Below are 19,572 nucleotides of genomic sequence, written 5' to 3'. Positions count from 1 at the left end.
GTGGGTGTATAATATATGGCCATAATTAGTCCCAAGTAATTCTTTGGTTATTAATCAATCGAACTTTTTCAATTTTTCTCCCCCTATCCCCCACAGGCATACTATATATATACAGGCATGGACAGAGGTGACCTTACGGGGTCAAATTTGAGCGTGTGGTGATCACCATTCTTGAGCCAGGGCGTGGTAGGTTAAGGTTAGTGAGCGTCGGAATACAATGGTTTATTTTTGTTATTATTATTATTATTATTATTATTATTATTATTATTATTCGTTATTGGCATTGTTATTATTATTTCTATAATTCTGTCATTTATTTTTGGTAATAATATTTTATTTGCTGAATTTAGTTATTGATATTTTTATTATTATTTTGTTGATTATCGTTGTCATTCTATTGATTTTTTTATTATTTTATTAAATATTAATATTTTAATACATATTTTATTTATTATTATTGGTAATTTTAGTTTACTATTTTGTAATATTTATTATTATTAGCATTATTATTTTAGTAGTTATTGTTTGCTTTGACATTATCAATATTATTATTCTCATCATTGCTGCTAAACGACCCTGAAATACACATCAACCGAAATGCAAAGCATTCCCACGTCATACCAATCCCCCATCGAGACTGACCTCGGCTTCTGTGACGCCTTGTATATATGTGTAAATTCCGATCGGATCAAAACACAAACAAGAATAAAACATTATCGCTCTTTCGTCTCGCATAATTGACACGTCGCACGATAGCGCCGATTCTCCCTTCCCATTGGCCGAGCGGGTTGCTAAGCCACGCCCATTCGGTCGATTCGCTTAGTGGCTCCTCCCACATCGTCCCCTGTTAGCCAGTCAGTAGGCTACGTCTCCTGTTAGCCATTACCAGTCGGCGCCGGGTCACTGGGAGGGTGGACGTGCTACCCTTCCCCGGCGGGAGGTGTTGGGGGGGGGCGGGGGCGGGGGTCGTAAAGGTTCCTTCCTTGACGCTCCTATCTCGAGATGAGTGTAATGTAGAGAGATACAGCCAGGAAATTGGTGTTTGGTCTTATCTATCTCCCCAGCGGCTGTAAAGGGGGCGGTTCCCTGTCCAATGGCTAACCTCTCTCTCTCTCTCTCTCTCTCTCTCGCTAATAAGGTATTGTAAATATGTAGTATATCATTGATAATAAATTAATAAAGTCAGTTTTAGTAGCTCTTATCATCTACTCTCTCTCTCTCTCTCTCTCTCTCTCTCTCTCTCTCTCTTCTCTCCTACGTGCTAATGAGTTGCTGTGTGTCTGTGCATGTATATGACACCATCGACGAGAAATATAATCAGTCTGTTATCCTCTCTCTCTCTCTCTCTCTCTCTCTCTCTCTCTCTCTCTCTCTCTCTCTCTCATGGATCTCCTTTGTTCAGCTCGTTACTGTTATCTGCAGTGACAGATATTTAGGAAATAAATTTTAGTATTCCTGACACTTTTTTGTGTTTCTGTTGTTATGCTGATGATATGGAGCCAAATCTTTTTGTCTTTTGTTTGGGCAGTGGGTCTTAATTAATGAAATCTCTCTCTCTCTCAAATCCTCTCTCTCTCTCTCTCTCTCTCTCTCGCTCTCTCTCTCTCTCTCTCTCTCTGTAAGCAAATAAGTTTTTTATCTCCATGTAAGTCAATTCATGTAATATATATATATATATATATATATATATATATATATATATATATGTGTGTGTGTGTGTGTGTGTGTGTGTAATTGAAATATAAAAGGTCACTGTTGTATTAATTTGCATAGTAGGTGTTAAATCTCTCTCTCTCTCTCTCTCTCTCCTCTCTCTCTCTGTCCGATGCAGGCTGTAGTTGAGATATGATGGTATGTATTGTCCCTGGCAAATTATTATAATTATTATTATAATATTACCCTTCTGACAAGGCGCACGTACGTATCTCTGAATTACCTGGGCGCTCGCAAGCACGCACCTCCTAACTCAATATAGCCGCTTTCAAGCAAGCAAGTAAGGGCCTAACTCAATTTCCTCCTAGGCACTCGCCCGCGCGCAAGCAAGCAAGAAGTGATTACGCCACGGAACGACGCTAGTAAACAACAAGCGGCCGTGTAATGAGAGTAGGGGTCGCCAGTGTCCGGTAGATAAGAAGCCTCTCGGTGTTTACGTTGTCGCTTCTGGCTTTGAGTGACCTCTCTCTCTCTCTCTCTCTCTCTCTCTCTCTCTCTCTCATATGCTGAGCCTGGTCGATTTCCTTGCTCTCTCTTTTAATTTCCTTGTTTATTTTGCTGATTTGCTTCTGTTATTCTTTAATTTGTCCGGTTTATTTGTTTTTTTAGTTCTGTGAACAATTGTACTCGTAGGGGGGAGGGGGTTTAGGAGCCGTCAGGGGTGGAAGACCTTTTGGCGGTGCACTGGTAGGCATTTTTAAAAAAAAAACAAAAAAAAAAAAACTTTAAGGTTATTTGCGTGTCTTCGGCCCTTACCTGCAACCCCTTTCGTTCCTTCTACTGTACCTCCTTTCTTATTCTCTTTCTTCCGTCTGACTTTCCTCCCTCTCCTAGCAATTGTTTCATAGCGCAACTGGCTTTGGGGTTTTCCTCCTGTCACGCCTTTCAAACCTTTTACTGTCAATTTCCATTTCAGCGCTGAATGACCTCGTAGGTCCTAGTGTTTGTCCTTTGACATAAATTCTGTATTCAAATTCAAATTGTAAATAATTGTTTGTTGGAAATGAGTCATTGCTATTAACCTCCTATTTTCTTTATGTCGGAGCCAGTAGCGCCCGCAGAAATTTTATTTGGGGGGGGGGGGGGGGGCGGGGGGAGCCCACCTACAGGACAGCAGTACCACCAGACTACAGATGTAAATCCTGTTTTATTTTCAGATATTATTACAAATGAAGCAACGCTAATTTTGCCGTAAAAAAAATACTGAAATTATATATAAATGAATCAAAAACCAAAATGGTATATGAATTAGATCTTTCTTTCGGAATTTGACACATAGTGTAGTGCCTTTGATTAATCTTAAATTCTCGTGAAAGACAAACTCTTTAACTACAATGTAAAGTCAAGTTGCCTCTTGACATTTCCAGAAAATATCTCGGTAACACAGGAAATGATTTCCCGCTGATCTTCTGACAAGGTCGATCTTGTCCCATCGTTCCTCATCTTCTCTTAACTCTTGCCGAGATTAAGCGTAGAAAAGGTCCTCTCGTCTCGACAGATTCAGAAGAAACGGGCAGAGATGCATATTAGTATATTTGCAGCAGCCTTCTAGTTACTGGATAAATATTTTCTGAACATCTTTCTAGAATCTCGCGTCCTGACAATGGGAGAGGGTCCTTTTCAATTGTATCCCACCTTCCTTCCTCTCCAAAGTTTGTCTTCTTCTTTCCCACCGTTATCCCTACATTCAGGGGTCGGTTGCCTGATGCGCCTTCTCCTCCACTGCCTTCTATCATAGGCATCATCCACCAACAAACCTCTTCTCTCCATATCTTCCTTCTCTTTATCTTGCCATCTCATTCTCCGTCTCCCTCTCGATCTTCTTCCTCTAACAGGTTCCTGCCAAGCCCTCTTCACTCCCTCCTCGTCATCCATCCTCAACAGATGCCCATACCATCTCAATCGTGCCTCTCATATCACCTCTGCCTCTCCAAAGTTTGTTCTACTTCATATTCCTCAGCATCAGTTATATGGTCAAATACTATATCATTTTTATACATATTCAAGTTCCCACTGGACGAGTGGGTTCCGTGCTTGACTATCAATCTGTTGTCCCGAGTTCCCTTCCCGCCGCAGCCAGGGTGGAATCAGAGGAATTTATTTCTGGTGATCAGAAATTCATTTCTCGATTAATGTGGTTCAGATCCCACAATAAGCTGTAGGTCCCGTTGCTAAGAAACTAATTGGTTCCTAGCCACGCAAAAAATCTAATCCTTCAGGCCAATTCCTGGAATAGTGCCTCAGTGGCGTGGTCGGTACAGTGTTGGCGTGCCACCTCGTTGGCCACAAGTTAGATTCTCGGGCATTCCATTGAGGTGTGAGAGATGTGTTTCTGGTGATAGAAGTTCACTCTGGACGTGGTTTGGAAGTCACAAAAAGCCGTTGGTCCCGTTGCTGAATAACCACTGGTTCCATGCAACATAAAAACACGATACAAACAAACAAACAAAAGCAAATCCTGGAATGTGGTGCGACTGAAATAACTTGGCATCAAAGAGCACAATGACCTCCTACCAACAACACTGGGATCATTAGTAGTAAATCTGTCATGAAACTGAGCAATGACGAAGTCCAAAAAGGGCTCTCTTATAATATTCTTCTATGCTACTACATATGTGGGGCTTCGATCTGTATTGCTGACTGATAGCTACTCTGGGCATTTTCACTTCAATGTTTAAGGTACAAAGTTAAGTTTAGAATATCTTAGTTTAACCAGACCACTGAGCTGATTAATAGCTCTCCTAGGGCTGGCCCAAAAGGATTAGATATTTCTAAGTGGCTAGGAACCAATTGGTTACTTAGCAACGGGACCTACAGCTTATTGTGGGATCCGAACCACATCATGTCGAGATATTTAAGGTACTACTTGTAATATATATATATATATATATATATATATATATATATATATATGTATGTATGTATATATATGTACATATCAAGTACAAAAGGCCCAATAAAACACTACAATTTTAAAGGTAAGGACAGTTTTTTCTGTGGACTGACTTCCACCCGTATCAAGTGTTGCTTAATAAGGGTGGAGTAAAGTCCACCAAAATATAGTCCTTAGCTGTAAAAATGCAGTGTTTAAGGGCCTTATGTACTTGTATCCTGTTTCAACAGAAGAATTTATTTACATTATATATATATATATAATATATATATATATATATATATATATATAATTTTTCACCTTGACTTAGGGAGGGGCCCCCCCGAATGTATGTCCAAGTGGCCGCCACCCCCCGTGCTGGCGCTACTGGTTAGATCATATATAATCTTCACCTTAGGTCTTGTGTGACCTGTCTTATGCTAAGTGCTGTATATTATCCTTGCTCCCCGGATTGTTATTTCCTTGTATACTTTGTTTATTTTTTTATTAAGGTCTATAAACAATAGTTTATGAAATGCAAGTCATATTAACCTCTTAATTTTTTTCCTGTGGAAGCAAATAATCTTGGATCTTCTGTGGCTTCTCTGGTGTAGTACCTCCTCTGTCGGACTATCCTTGCTGCCTGTTAGTTATGTCCTCGTTTAATTTGTTTATTTGGTTATCCAGCGCTATTAGTAATGATCAGGCTTTTATTTTGTGGGATGCGAACCACGTGATCCTTATAATTATACTTAGGTGAATCATGACATTTCCTCTTAACATAATCCATATCTTGGAATTACAAGAAACACCAATTTATTTATTTATTAATATTCATTAATTTATGCGTTTTTTTTTGTAAAGGAAATACGCCCCATGGACCACTGTATAGTTTTCAAGTTAGTTACCGAAATGCAGTAAGACAAAGTATATTAAAGGAAATGAAACATTTCCTTTGAGATTATTAGAAGTATATAAAACTAGACTAGAGCATGGAGACTCATAAATATTCAGACTTCTTCTAGATCCAAAACTTCGTCATTTCCAGTGACATCAGTGTTTTGACAGGTAAGACCTGGCAGTTTGAGCGACCAGATACACAAGTTATTATTGCGTATTTGACACAAGAACACCTGTTGTTCTTACTGTCACCTCTGCATCTGCATGATCTAGATCTAATCGTGCAACAAGTCTGGTGCGCTGCCTCAGTGCCTTGATCAGTAAGGTCTTGACCTGCCACCTCGGTGGCCGCGAGTTCGATCCTCGGGCATTCCATTGAGGAGTGAGAGATGTGTATTTCTGGTGATAGAAGTTCACACTCGACGTGGTTCGGAAGTCACGTCAAGCTGTTGGTCCTGTTGCTGAATAACCACTGGTTCCATGCAACGTAAAAATACCATACAAACAAAAACCAACAAGTCTGGTGCGATGGGATCCAGTGTTGTAACTGGTTGGAAAGAGTCGCATTTAACCATCCAACCATAGTAACCTTTTGGATCTGTCTACTGGGTAGTGAGATTAACTCAATCTATAGCCTGTGGGTGCGTGCGTAGCATAAACTGCTCAGCTGCTCCCGGACTGGGCGGTAGTTTTTCGGGAGTGGTTATTCCTTTTGCTGACATTATCCGATAACCAACATATCGCAGCTCTTGGAATGGTGCTCACCTCTTCTTGGGCTTGTCACTGTAAATGTGCGTAAACGGAGCTATTCCGGCCTTTTTTTCTTATACCGTTTCCACAGATGAATTCGAAGCATTCAGAACACGAATAGCTTCTGACGGTGCGTGTTTTCCACGCATCAAATCGAACATTTTCCTTTTCCCTTTTCCATAAATAGCAGAGGCTGTGTCACAGCCTGTAAAGCTGTGGGCAAGCAATATATTTTCGATCTGAACATGGGACGTTTTGTCTGTGGCCTTTTCGGTTTCGTATACTTTGCCGGAACTGGACAAAAAGAAAAAAGAAAAAAAACTTAAAACGATGGCGCAACAGCAACACCAAAACCTCAGTGTCATCGCAAATGACATTTAACGTTGTTTCCATCCTGACTTTTGCAGATCCCAGCTTGTTTGACAATCAAAGTAGGATCTGCGTCTTCTGTCGCATTCTCCAGCATATTCCAATTTTCATAAACTCCTCACTCAATCATTTGAACAAAGTCGCTTGATTGGAAGTGTTATCCAAAAAGCCTTTTTTTTTTTTTTTTTTTTTTTTTTTTTTTTTGTTTTTTTTTTTTTTTTTTTTTTTTTTTTTTTTTTTTTTTTTTTTTTTTTTTTTTTTTTTTTTTGTGTCACAGTCAATTTCGATTTTGGATGCACTGTGTCAGTGTCATGGCAGGGATGTTTTTGCCTTCTTTGGTGTTCATGGTCTTCGGTCGAGCTCTCATATCCATCGAAGACAACAACAATCAAATCCACATGCTATGGCGTTATGCAAGTGATCAACGTATTCTAAATGTGAGTTCTAAGTAGGTTTTGCCTGACTCCCATTTGGTCTGCTCCGTAGGGGGTTAGTGCAATCTGTGGACCTCATGCGGTGCACTGTAGGCATTACTAAAGATTCTTTGCAGCGTGCCTTCGGCCCCTAGCTGCAACCACTTTCGTTCCTTTTACTGTACCTCCTTTCCTATTCTCTCTCTTCATCTTACTTTCCACCCTCTCCTAACACTTGATTCATAGTGCAACTGCTTTGAGGTTTCCCTCCTGTTACGTCTTACAAACCTTATACAGTCAATTTCCATTTCAGCACTGAATGACCTCATAGGTCCCAGTGCTTGGCCTGTGACCTGAATTCCATATTCAACTCAACTCGACCCATTTGGTTTGATGCAATAACCGCCCTCCGTCGATCCTTATTCTATATACCTTGGTTGGGTTGATCCCGAGAGATGGTGCAATCAGTCTTTGCATCTCCAGCTACAGATCTTTCAGCATATTACCGAACGAGGCTTCATTTGCTCTTCGCATAACTCTGAAAAGCGACAGCGGAACTGGAATACGTTCGAATACCAAACGCTCTTCCATAGATATCCCGCACTCGCCTATGACAATCAAGCGCCCCAGTGGCGTGATCGGTATGGTCTTGGCCTGCCACCTCGGTGGCCGCGAGTTCGATTCTCGGGCATTCCACTGAGGGGTGAGAGATGTGTATTTCTGGTGATAGAAGTTCAGTCTCGACGTGGTTCGGAAGTCACGTCAGGCCGTTGGTCCCGTTGATGAATAACCACTGGTTCCATGCAACGTAAAAACACCATACAAACAAACAAACAAGCCTATGACAGTCAACCGGTCATTAAACAACTTGCTTTCCCTTCGAAGTTGTAACTTCCTTTTTCAGGTCGGATAATGGTTTTATCTTGAGACTTTGAAATTGCTGAGTTGTCACTTCCACGGTCCATCATACTCTGGATTTGAAGGCCGCCTCCCACCTTCTCTGCGTCAATCGAGCCATCCTTATTGATCAGCCCTGTATTGAGCAGCAGCAAGATTAGGGCAGCTTTGTACTGGCACGGGCTCTTGCTTTACAGCAGCCCGTAACTGGTGATGGATGAAGTATTCTCCTCTGCAACCTATCATTCGGCTCCAATTTAACCACTGGGCCAGATATGGTAAAAATTAGTGGGAGATAAAGTGTTATAGAAGTAGAAGCAAGTCCCAGTGAGTAGGAGAGTGGGAAGGAAAGGATAAGATTAGAGTTGGAGAAAAAGGTTAGGAATCAAAGTTCCCTTGATATGTGATGAATGATGTTAATGGAGTGAATGGATATTTTGCTTATACACTGGATGGCTGTATGCCATTAGGTATTGCTGACTTTAGAGTGACTAAGGAGAGGTGTTACTCTTCCCAGCACGCTCGATAAGATACTGGAGAAGAAGAACAGGGATGAGATGATCTGGTATGGCAGCTGCTGTTCGGATTGAACAGCAGGTGCTTGGGGTTGAAGGTTGGGATGAGGTGAGATTGTATGTAGTTTAGAAGAAGTTCGAAGAGAACGATGATTCCTTCGAAGGTACAGTAAGTGTTGTGTTATTACTTTGGGAACTGGGTTAGCACTGTCTGAGCTGTCAGAACGGGAAGGAGAAGGTTGTGAGGGAAGGGTCTCGCTACTGAGGGAGATACCAATGCATCGCTTCTGCGATTTGCCTCGAATAGGTAGGTCATTAGTTCTGAACCATTGGAAGGGGCGCGAGATAGCACGAGATTCTTTGTTTGCCGCGCTATTTGCAGATGTTTCCTAGTATACATTTCTCCTCTTGGCGGGCAATCTATCTCCCATGACGTCGTTTATTTTGGATGTTTGATGTACGTAGTAGTGTGGCGCAGTACTTTTAGGTGTGCGGAGTCGTAGCTGCGGAATTGACCTCCACTGAAACCACTGGCTTGTTTTAGAGGAGGTCAGTTGAAAAGAAAGCTAGACAAAATCATTAGAAGGACACTGTGAATGAACAATAAAACCTGCTCCTACAGATAAGTGAGCACACGATGTCTCTTATTATGATGAACTAATAAGTCTTTGAGACATCCTAATCCTTGTAACTCATGAATTTCTGTTCTATGGCCATGTCTGTCCACTGACTATTCGTTAGTTATAGCTAACAGTATGCAAGCCATGATTTGCAAAGGCTGTTGTCACATTTTGGGGTTTTTCATGCTATTGATTGACAAACTGAATGCAACCTTGCACCTTTTGCATCATTGCAACGGCCCTTTGCGACAAACGCATTCAGCATTTCGGGTAATCTGGGAAGGGTGGAGCTTGAAATGAAATCGTGAGTGTTCTCTGCTCTCAGGAATACCTTGATTTTTAGGTTTATAATAATAATAATAATAATAATAATAATAATAATAATAATAATAATAATAATAATAATAATAATAATAATAAATAAGAAGATATGAGATATGCCAGTGGAAATTGTACCCATAATCATAGGAACACTAGGCACGCTCCCAAGATCCCTGAAAAGGAATCTGGAAAAACTAGAGGCTGAAGTAGCTCCAGGACTCATGCAGAAGAGTGAGATCCTAGAAACGGCGCACATAGTAAGAAGAGTGATGGACTCCTAAGGAGGCGGGATGCAACTCGGAACTCCACACTATAAATACCACCCAGTCGAATTGGAGGACTTTGATAGACGAAAAAAAAAAAAATAACAATGATTAGGAATGAGTCCTTCTCTGAGCGCAGTAGCATTGAATATTATAGCTGTTTCAACGGCATTTGATTTATATAGAATCTTCTCAATTCTTATCATTGTAGCTGATATACTACTTGCTGATGAGAAAAAGACAATAAGAAGAATTGAGAAGATTCTATATAAATTAAATCGTTTGAAACACAGGGCCATAAACATGGAATATACGAAATACAAACAGTACCATACACAATCTAGATACATGAGACAACATGATAAAAAAATGAATAAACGGCACTATCCACTCAATAGCTGAGGTAGTATAAAATATAGTAATCATAATACTGTTAATAACAGTAATAATATTGGAGAGAAAGAAAATGCATTGAGAGTTATAATATAGTTAGTGTACATATTGTATAATTTAAATTTCAGCTAGAGACCTTAGGCGTTTACAGTAGTCAGGTCCAGAGGGCTAAATACGAAAATTGAATGTAGAAGAATTTTAGCTTAATAGTATTCACAGTAATAATGAAAAAAAGTAAAACATCAGCAATATGTATAATAATAATGACAGATTCTTCAGATTATTATTATTATTATTATTATTATTATTATTATTATTATTATTATTATTATTGTCGTTGTTGTTGTTGTTGTTATCATTATCTTTATTATTAGTTGCAATATATACTTATATTAATCCAAGTACATAAAATTATTATCAATTTTTATCAAGATGAATAGCGCCAAATATGATTTGCTACACAACGATAGAAAGGTGGTTTATAGTACTTTCAATTATATTGGAAGCTATGTGTCGATTAAATGCATATTTAAAGAGTGAAAGGAGGAAAACTGAAAATAAAAAACATTTTCCGGGTTCTTAGTTGAACCCGTTACTCGTCCCAGTATCTATACTGATGACACAAAGTAATCATTATATGCAGTTGGAAAGATCATTTACCCTACTTTATTTGTCGTCATTTGACATTTTTTCTCTTAAAGGCCTGGTTTAGGCACGAAATGCGGAAATGTAGAAAAAAAATCGCCATTTTCGAGGGGTGATTTGCCCCTTAAAATTTTACAAGGGGCCGTGGACATCAATATTTTTTTTTCTATTTATTTAATACTGTGGACCATAGGAAGACATTGGGGAAGAACTAGTTCGTCCTTGATAAATGTATAATAATAATAATAATAATAGTAACTATTATTATTATTATTATTATTATTATTATTATTATTATTATTATTATTATTATTATTATTATTATTATTATTAATCTATTTGCATTCACCTCCATATAAATAACGAACCTGTCAAGTTATAGTTTGTCAGCTTGAAGGGTTTGGACCCCTGGATTCTGCCCTACCAGAGTTGAGGTTCGTGTATGCAGTAACTATCAGTGATTGAGATTATATATATATATATATATATATATATAATATATATATATATATATATATTTATATATATATATATATATATATATATATATATATACATATACATATATATATATACATATATATATATACATATTATATTACATATATATATATATACTATATATATATATATATAATATATATATATATATATATATATATATATATATATATATCATTATGACACCTGCCTAAACCTTGACCAAACCTTCTCAGGCGTCTGATGGAATGAATTCACTCATGTTGACAGATGAATTATGCACTTGGTGGCTAGTTGACTGTGGTGGGTCGCTACAGGATATTAGCGGAGCTTAGCAACTGCATTATGAAACTGTTTGCTACTCCCAACAGTCGACTGGTTTACAAGGTACTTCCAAGCAGCCGCTGACATATAACCCTGGTATTGTTTTCAGAGGAGCCTCCCCTCCCCCCACTCTCTCTCTCTCTCTCTCTCTCTCTCTCTCTCTCTCTCTCTCTCTCTCTCTCTCTGTGTGTGTGCATGTATATGCATAAATACGTATCTATTTGTATTTTAGAGAATTATAATAAATATAATATATATTTATATAATATATATATATATATACATATATATATTTTATATATATTAAAAGGAGCCCATAAAAACACCAAAATATAGAGAGAAAATACTATATTTCAGAGACAGCAGTCTCTGAAATATAGCTATTTTCTCTCTATATTTTTGGGTGTTTTTTATGGGCTCCTTTTATTAGATGGAATTCTGTTGTAACAACATTTTTACTAGCTATATAATATATATATATATATATATATATATATATATATATATATATATATATATATATATATATATATATATATCACACACAAACTTTAGCAGCAAACATCGTGTGTGGCATTCTTGGAAAACAATCATATTATTTGGTGTTTCGTGCTCACTTCCCACGCTCGTTTTAGTCACTCGCGTCCTTGGTCTCGTTTCCCTAGTCGTGGCAGATCAAAGAAAAGAGGAAGAGAGAGAAGAAGGAGAAGGTAGGAAGTGGTCGATATATATATATATATATATATATATATATATATATATATATATATATATATATATATATATATCCCTACAACACTACATAGGAAATAGATAAGCACTGAGAGAGTTCAAGAACTCTGCCGTACGTGAAGGGAATTGAAATTTTCACACACTTTCGTAAACGATGTGAGAATAAGCGGCTTGTCGGGAACCGATACACACCCATTGTATCTTTAGAAGAAGGTAGGGAACAGGTAAGCACGGAGCGAGTTCTGGAGCCTTTTTTTTAGTGCGGGAAAAGAATTGGGCAATTTTGTCGAAGGGAGGAATGTGTTTTTTCTGAGGAGGTTATGTGAGGATAAGTGGCTTGGCGGGTTTAACGTTTATTATACGTTATGTTGATGACTCGTATAGTATTAAGCAGAGTGTATTTAACTAATCTAGTTTTTTTAAACTAGAACATTGAAAGTGCTTTCGTATTCTGAGAGGAAAGCAGTGCGGTTTTCCGTAAATTATGTGGGAATATCTGGCTTGTCGGGTTCGACGTTGATAGTACGTGATGTTGATAATTTTTTTTATTTTAGCAAAAGGCGCTTCAATGATCAGCTTTTTATTTGTAGAATGTTGAAAGTGACCCCCTATTTTCCCAGTCAGGTTTCAACGCAGAGAGTAGATAGCATAAAGTGTTAGGAATTCGGGAAATAATAGCAATTAAAATACAGAAGAAGGAAACAGAGGAGGAGGAGGAGGAGAATACTACTATCAGATCCGGACGGAAGGAGAGAGAGAGAGTGGCGTCAGACCTCTCGATAAGACCCTGACAGGCCGAGGACTCGATTTCGTTCGACGCGCAAATTCTGTTTGAAAAGTTTCATTTTTTTTTTTATATATGCGAAGGAAACTGGTCGATTACATAGGCTGTGTATCTAATCCTGATTTGTTGAGGGAGGCCTTCTTGTCCTCATTTTCGTCCGCTCGTCTTTTGCTCCGTTAGAAAACTGGTCATTTCTGCGACGTTGGTTGTTAGTGACTCGAACCTTCGTCCATCCTTAGTGACAAGTGTTGGGTATGACAGATACAGAGAGAGAGAGAGAGAGAGAGAGAGATGACATGTGATGCGCGGTGTGTGTGTGTGTGTCTGTGTGTACGTACATCCTTCCTGTGCGTCATCACTTTGATGGCATTTTAAGGGGGTTCAGGGGTAGGGGATGATAAGGGGGCTAGGGAGGGGTAGAGGGTATAGGGTATTAGAAGAACGAGCACCTCCCCGTTCTGCAAAATGACCAGTTCTCGAGTGATAGATACGGAGGAAGGAAAGTCCTCAACCTAGTGTCGCGTGCCTCAATGGACGTTCGTCTTGTTGTTGAGTAGAGTGAGGTCCTTCCCAAAGGTCGTTCGAAGTCTCCTCCCGTTGCCCCTGGCATGGATTAATTTAAACCCCGAATCTCTCGACTCGAACTCCGTTGTTGGTTCTTCCCGACGATTTCGAAGATGTCTTTGGAAAGCGAAGGCAGATCCGACGACGGCCTCAAAAGATGTCGTCTAGTCCCTCCTGAAGAAGAGATCAGGGTCAGTCCCATCGTCCTGTCCTCTGTGCCCCCTCAGAGTCCCTGCCAGGACCCACCTCCTCCTCCTCCCCCTTCGTCGAGTATCACCCTGGATTCCCCCTGGTACTCTGCAGAAGCCGCGGTCGTCGACCAACATGGCGTCGCATCCAGCGTCCCAGTCTTCAACGTCGTGTCGTCGTCGTCCTCGGCGGATCATCATCATCAGACAGTGACGACGTCCTACGGCCACATAGGCGGCGGCGGCGCCGTCGAGGACCTCCGGGAGGAGGGAGACCTCCACCAGCCTTGGTACACCTGCCTCTACTCGCCCCCTTCATTGCAACAATCGCCCCTTCAGGAACTCGTCGACGCGACTTCTTCTAGCGGCAGCGCCGCCGCCGTCGTGGATGGACACTCGTACGCCATGGCGTCCCACCACGCCAGCTACTCCCTGGTGGGTCCTGCTTCCTCGATGTCGGGCGGCGGCGTCTACGCCGCTCCTCTGACCATGAAGGTGGAGGAACCCAGGCAACCCGAGGAGGTCATGACGGGCGTCAGCCTGGAGAACCCGACCGGGTTCGATTGCGTGGGGCTGCGGGTCGAGGATTACCGCCTGGGCGGCCACGTGATGCCCGAAGAGGAAGACGGCTCCGTTAACCTGATGACGGCGGCAGCTTCTACCACGGGGGGCTGGATGGTGGACGACATGGCCTCTGGGGCCACCACTTGGCCCTCTGTCAAGATGGAGGCCTGGAGTCATCCACACGGATGCAACAGGTGAGTGCAGAAGAAGTGTTCTGTTGGAACCTCAGGAGTTCGATGCGAACGTCAAGAATCCAAGTGCAAAAAATGGTCATGGAATTGAAACATCAAAAGTTCGATGTGAACCTCAAAAGTTCAATTAGAACCTCAGAACTTTAATTTGAACATCAGACGTTCGATAGGAACCTCAGAGTTTTAATTTGAACCACAAATAATTGCGAAGGTGCAACGCATAATAAACCCGAAAGGATTTCTCCTACTTAAATAACCGACTTGCACTTTTGTCTGTTTATTTGTCGATTTATCATTTTCTCTTTTCTGTATTTCCTTTTATTACCTCCTGTTTCTTCTTTCGATTGAACGCCGAATATTTTTGGGAAGCTTCTTGAATAGGGTTCTTCGTCTTCTGAATAATATAATAATAATAATAATAATAATAATAATAATAAAATAATAATAATTAATAATAATTAATAATAATAATAATAATATTCCATATGAATAGGGTTCTTCTTCTTCTTCTAAATAATAATAATAATAATAATAATAACGAGCATTTGCGTCAGGTTTTGAGCGACAGTTTGTCGCTCTCTCTCTCTTCCGTTTCTATGTAAATAGTTTTTCAGACTAAATTTTTATTTATTGTGTTTATATATGTGTTTGGTTAATTATATTCTCTGCAGAGTAGGTCATCATTGCCTTTAAACACGTAATATTAAATGTCATAGCGGGAATTCTACTCTCTCTCTCTCTCTCTCTCTCTCTCTCCGTATAGGGGCTAGTGCCGTCAGTGCACCTCATTTGGTGCAATGTAGGCATTACTTAAGGTTCTTTGCAGCCGATCCCTTCCGGCCCCTACCTGGCACCAGTCCATTTCATTTCTTTTTACTGTACCTCCGTTCATAATCTATTTCTTCCATCTTGCTGTCCACTCTCTCCTCTCAATTTCCGATTCAGCGCTGAATGACCATAGTTGCCCCAGTGCTTAGCATAATGCCAAAAATCTATATGAATCAAATTCTCTCTCTCTCTCTCTCTCTCTCTCTCTCTCTCTCTCTCTCTCTCTGTATATATATATATATATATATATATTATATATATATATATATATATATTATATATATATATATATATATATATCATTCGAGTTACAAATGTCCTTGATAGCATCATTGTCTGTCCTGATTTCGTTCCCGTCCACTTGGACGGTGGTTCGATCCCATGTGGGGACGAAATTATTATCAACTAAAAATTCCCCTTCCGGTACATATATAAAAATATATAAATTCCGAGGTAGAGTGAATTTAGATATTAAAGGACATTTGTAGCTCGAATGATATATAAATGAATTACGGTTCGATGTGATAATCAGCTCATGTATATGTATATATATATATATATATATATATATATATATAATATATATATATATATATATATATATCTGAACAGGGCGAAATTGTCCCCAAGCTCCCAGTGTTTGCTAGATTTCCCTTTCTACATACTAATAAATTTAGGAAAAAATGCATTAGGTTATTCAATGAGCAATTACCGACCCTTGATTGAAAACTAATTCCCATAAACCCCCGAACTATCGGCTCACTCTTCTAAGTTAAGGATAAGATCAGCCCCTTGTTTGCCTCCGTTGTCATTTATAAGTATTATTGTCCCAGATTTGATCTCGGTACTTACTACATCGGTTGCGTCAGGAGGCTGAATTTAAAAGTCCGGATTTCCTCTCGTCGAGGAATTAGCTACAGAACGGGTTGTCGACTGTCAAATCCAGCCGCCTCAGTGGCGTGATCGGTATGGTCTTGGCCTTGCCACCTCTGTGGCCGCGAGTTCTATTCTCGGGCATTCCATTGAGGTGTGGGAGATGTGTATTTCTGGCGATGGAAGTTCAGTCTCGACGTGGAGCGAAAGTACCGTAAAGCCGTTGGTCCCGTTGCTGAATAACCACTGGTTCCATGCAACGTAGAAACACCATAAAATCTACCAAATCCAGAACAATCTAATATTAGAGATCACATTAAAAGTTGCAAGACACACATAGATGCCAGTCATTTTAATGTTGTAGGAAGAACCCGACATATATATATATATATATATATATATATATATATATATATATATATATATATATATATAGTATATATATATATATAGAGGAACTAACTACCCTTGAGTCAGTCACGATTATATATATATATATATATATATATATATATATATATATATATATATATTATATATATATATATATATATAATTATATATATATTATATTATATATATATATATATATATATATATATAAGGAAAACTACCCTTGAGTCAGTCACGATTAAGTTAACTGTACTTACTCTTAACCACCAGTCATCTTCCACTGAAACTGATACTGATACTGATACGCAGTTGATATGTAATCGCAATTCCAGCCTGGAAAATTTATTAAGCTGATACGAAATGGCGGCGCTAAATAAGTGGAGAAAAGACAGAACGCGTCTCCAGGCTCCAATATGTTTATCCTTGAGTAATTGCTCCTGTCTCCATATTACTTTATATAATATATATATATATATATATATATATATAATATATATATATATATATATATATATTTATATTTTATATATATATATATATATAGATATATATATATATATATATATATACTTACTATGAGATTCAGGGTCACTGTAACACGGTTTTTTTGGACTTTGCTCCTTGTCAAAGCATCGGATGTAGCTGAAAGTTGACATATGTATATTTTACAACCACACACAAATTTTGTCAGCATTATCAATAACCTAAACCCGATAGTTTTAATTTTTACAGAGTAAAAATGATCTAGCCGACGCCATGGCCAATGATTACGAGCCAAGAGTCGAAAAACATTCATTACGTAAGCAAGGTAAACAAACACTTTTTGAATAAATGTTGCCCCGCCCATCCACCAGACAGAAATTCCATTGGCTCTGAAACCAAAGACTTTATGAATGGCGGAACGATACATAGATGTGGATGGGGTATCAGTGCTTGCGTAGTAATATACTACTGTAGCAGTAGTGCCGCAACAGTATAGCAGTAATATACATGAATTAAACGTTTAGACCAACTGCTGGGATCCTTGAGGATCATTTAGCACTTCTTACAACTACTCGAGAAATTAGTTTTTATAGCCAGAAGTTAAATTTTCTAATACAACAATGCCCATGGTAGCCTCCTAGTGTTATCCTGAATTATAACGAGGCGAAAGTGGGTGGAGCCTCATGAAGTCACCATTCTGACGATAATTATTGGTGAAGGTTTAAAGCCAATATACGGTACCGGCTATTTTTTTTCCAGTAAATAGGTAGATAGCCAATAAATAAAATTTGCTTGACATTGGATATAGCAGTTATCAAATCAAGCTTGTCTACTATGTTTTTGGTAATTACCAACTATTCCCTACATCTTGTCAATCTGATTGTGACCTATAAAGTAGACTGTAATGTCTTTGGAAACTTATTTTGGGAGTTAGACTAATAAAAGAAGTGTTTTTGTATTTATTAACATATTTTGTTGGTTTGTTCATTATGACAATTATCAGTGGAGAGGTTCCAGAGTTCATAAAGGTGTACTGCTTTGCTTGTATTTAAATTTGTTTGTCATTGTTGCCAGAGGTTTAGGCCTTCGTTTACGTATAGCCAATCATCCATCGAGAAAGAGGGAAGAAATGCTGTCATAAGTTACGTAACGAGTGCGTTCGAAACCTTTTCTCTGAGTAAGTTGGCCCGTCTTCAAAAAAGGTCACTTTTTATTCAACCTACGTAGTGCAGAATACACTCAAAATTTACGTGTTGATATAATATGTATTCTGAATAAGCGTTATATATGAAATGCATAGATAAAAAGTTATTGCGAAAAAACCGTGTTACAGAGTGAAGGCTCTGATCTCATAGTAGTTTGTTATATTTATTTGTTTACTTCATGAAAATATACTTCCTGCTGACTCGGTATTATTTGACAATGCACACATAATAATAATTAATAATAATAATAATAATAATAATAATAATAATAATAATAATGTGTAAAAATTCTACTTTAAATATTGATTGGTTCATTTTACGTAATATGGCGTCGCAACACTTAAGATCATCGCAGCGGAAATATATTTGTTGGCCGAAGTCAACTTTTAATTCTTTTAAACTATATTTTTAAATTCGAGAATCATTTGATAAAAAAAAAAAAAATGTATTCGCCCAATCCGTGGTTGCTGCAGAGTACAATAAAACAATCGCTGAATTTTATAGAAATTTTATAACAATTACAGACAAGTTATATCAGCTTGTCTGTATATATATATATATATAATATATATATATATATATAATATATATATATATATATATATATATATATATATATCACGGATTCCTGGCCCTTCTGTGTTCACCCGCTATTTTATTTTTTCCCCTCTTTCTTATCGGAAGTTGATTATTAAGGGCATCGGATTGTCCCTTCCGTCGGCCTATACGATTCCTAACTCGAAAGAAGATCTGAAAGGGTACTGTATGATTTAGTTGTGGGTTGCCAGCGCCGTCGGCCTTCCGCTTAGGATTTGACTGAACCGGACTTTCATTTATAAATTTATTCATTTATTATATTATTATTATTATTATTATTATTATTATTATTATTATTATTATTAAATGTAGTTAAATTTTCAGTAGGTTCCCACAAGAGAGAGAGAGAGAGAGAGAGAGAGGAGAGAGAGAGAGAGAGAGAGAGTTACAAGGATTAGGATGGCTCAAAGTTCTTAGTCCATCCGAGAGCAGGTTTTACAATTCATTCACAGTGTCCTTCTAATGATTTTGTGTAGCTTTCTTTTAAACTCTTCCACACTGTTGCTGTTGACAACTTCTGGTAGCAGTTTATTCCATGTGTCACATATCTTGTATGCGAAGAAGTTCCCACAATGGGATGTGTTGTATCTCTTGAGTTCTAGTTTCCATCCATTATTTCTTGTCTGGTTTTCGTTTAACGTAAATAGATTACTGTCTACTTTTGTTATGCCTTTCAGTAATTTGAATGTTTCTAT

General features: G+C 38.4%; 1 protein-coding gene across 4 annotated transcripts in view; it reads left to right on the top strand.

Annotated features, from left to right (window-relative positions):
• Positions 1–19,572, top strand: part of LOC135199411 (nuclear hormone receptor HR96-like) — a 69,313-nt gene that overhangs the window by 26,748 nt on the left and 22,993 nt on the right. Inside the window, exon 2 of one of the 4 annotated variants that reach the window (XM_064227425.1) lies at positions 97–196. The exons of 1 other annotated variant lie outside the window; for it this stretch is intronic. Coding sequence is in view for 2 of the 3 variants with exons in the window: in XM_064227423.1 (XP_064083493.1) it covers positions 13,669–14,501 (833 nt within the window). In the remaining variant the exon portion in view is untranslated. Of the gene's footprint in view, positions 1–96; positions 197–13,470; positions 14,502–19,572 lie in introns of those variants that run through there. 2 more of the 4 variants (XM_064227423.1, XM_064227422.1) reach the window with 2 other exon arrangements.

This window comes from Macrobrachium nipponense, chromosome 25 (genome assembly GCF_015104395.2).
Source record: "Macrobrachium nipponense isolate FS-2020 chromosome 25, ASM1510439v2, whole genome shotgun sequence".
Classification (NCBI taxonomy): domain Eukaryota; kingdom Metazoa; phylum Arthropoda; class Malacostraca; order Decapoda; family Palaemonidae; genus Macrobrachium; species Macrobrachium nipponense.
Note: the sequence above shows the minus strand (reverse complement) of the source record. Positions and strands in the feature narration are given on the sequence as shown.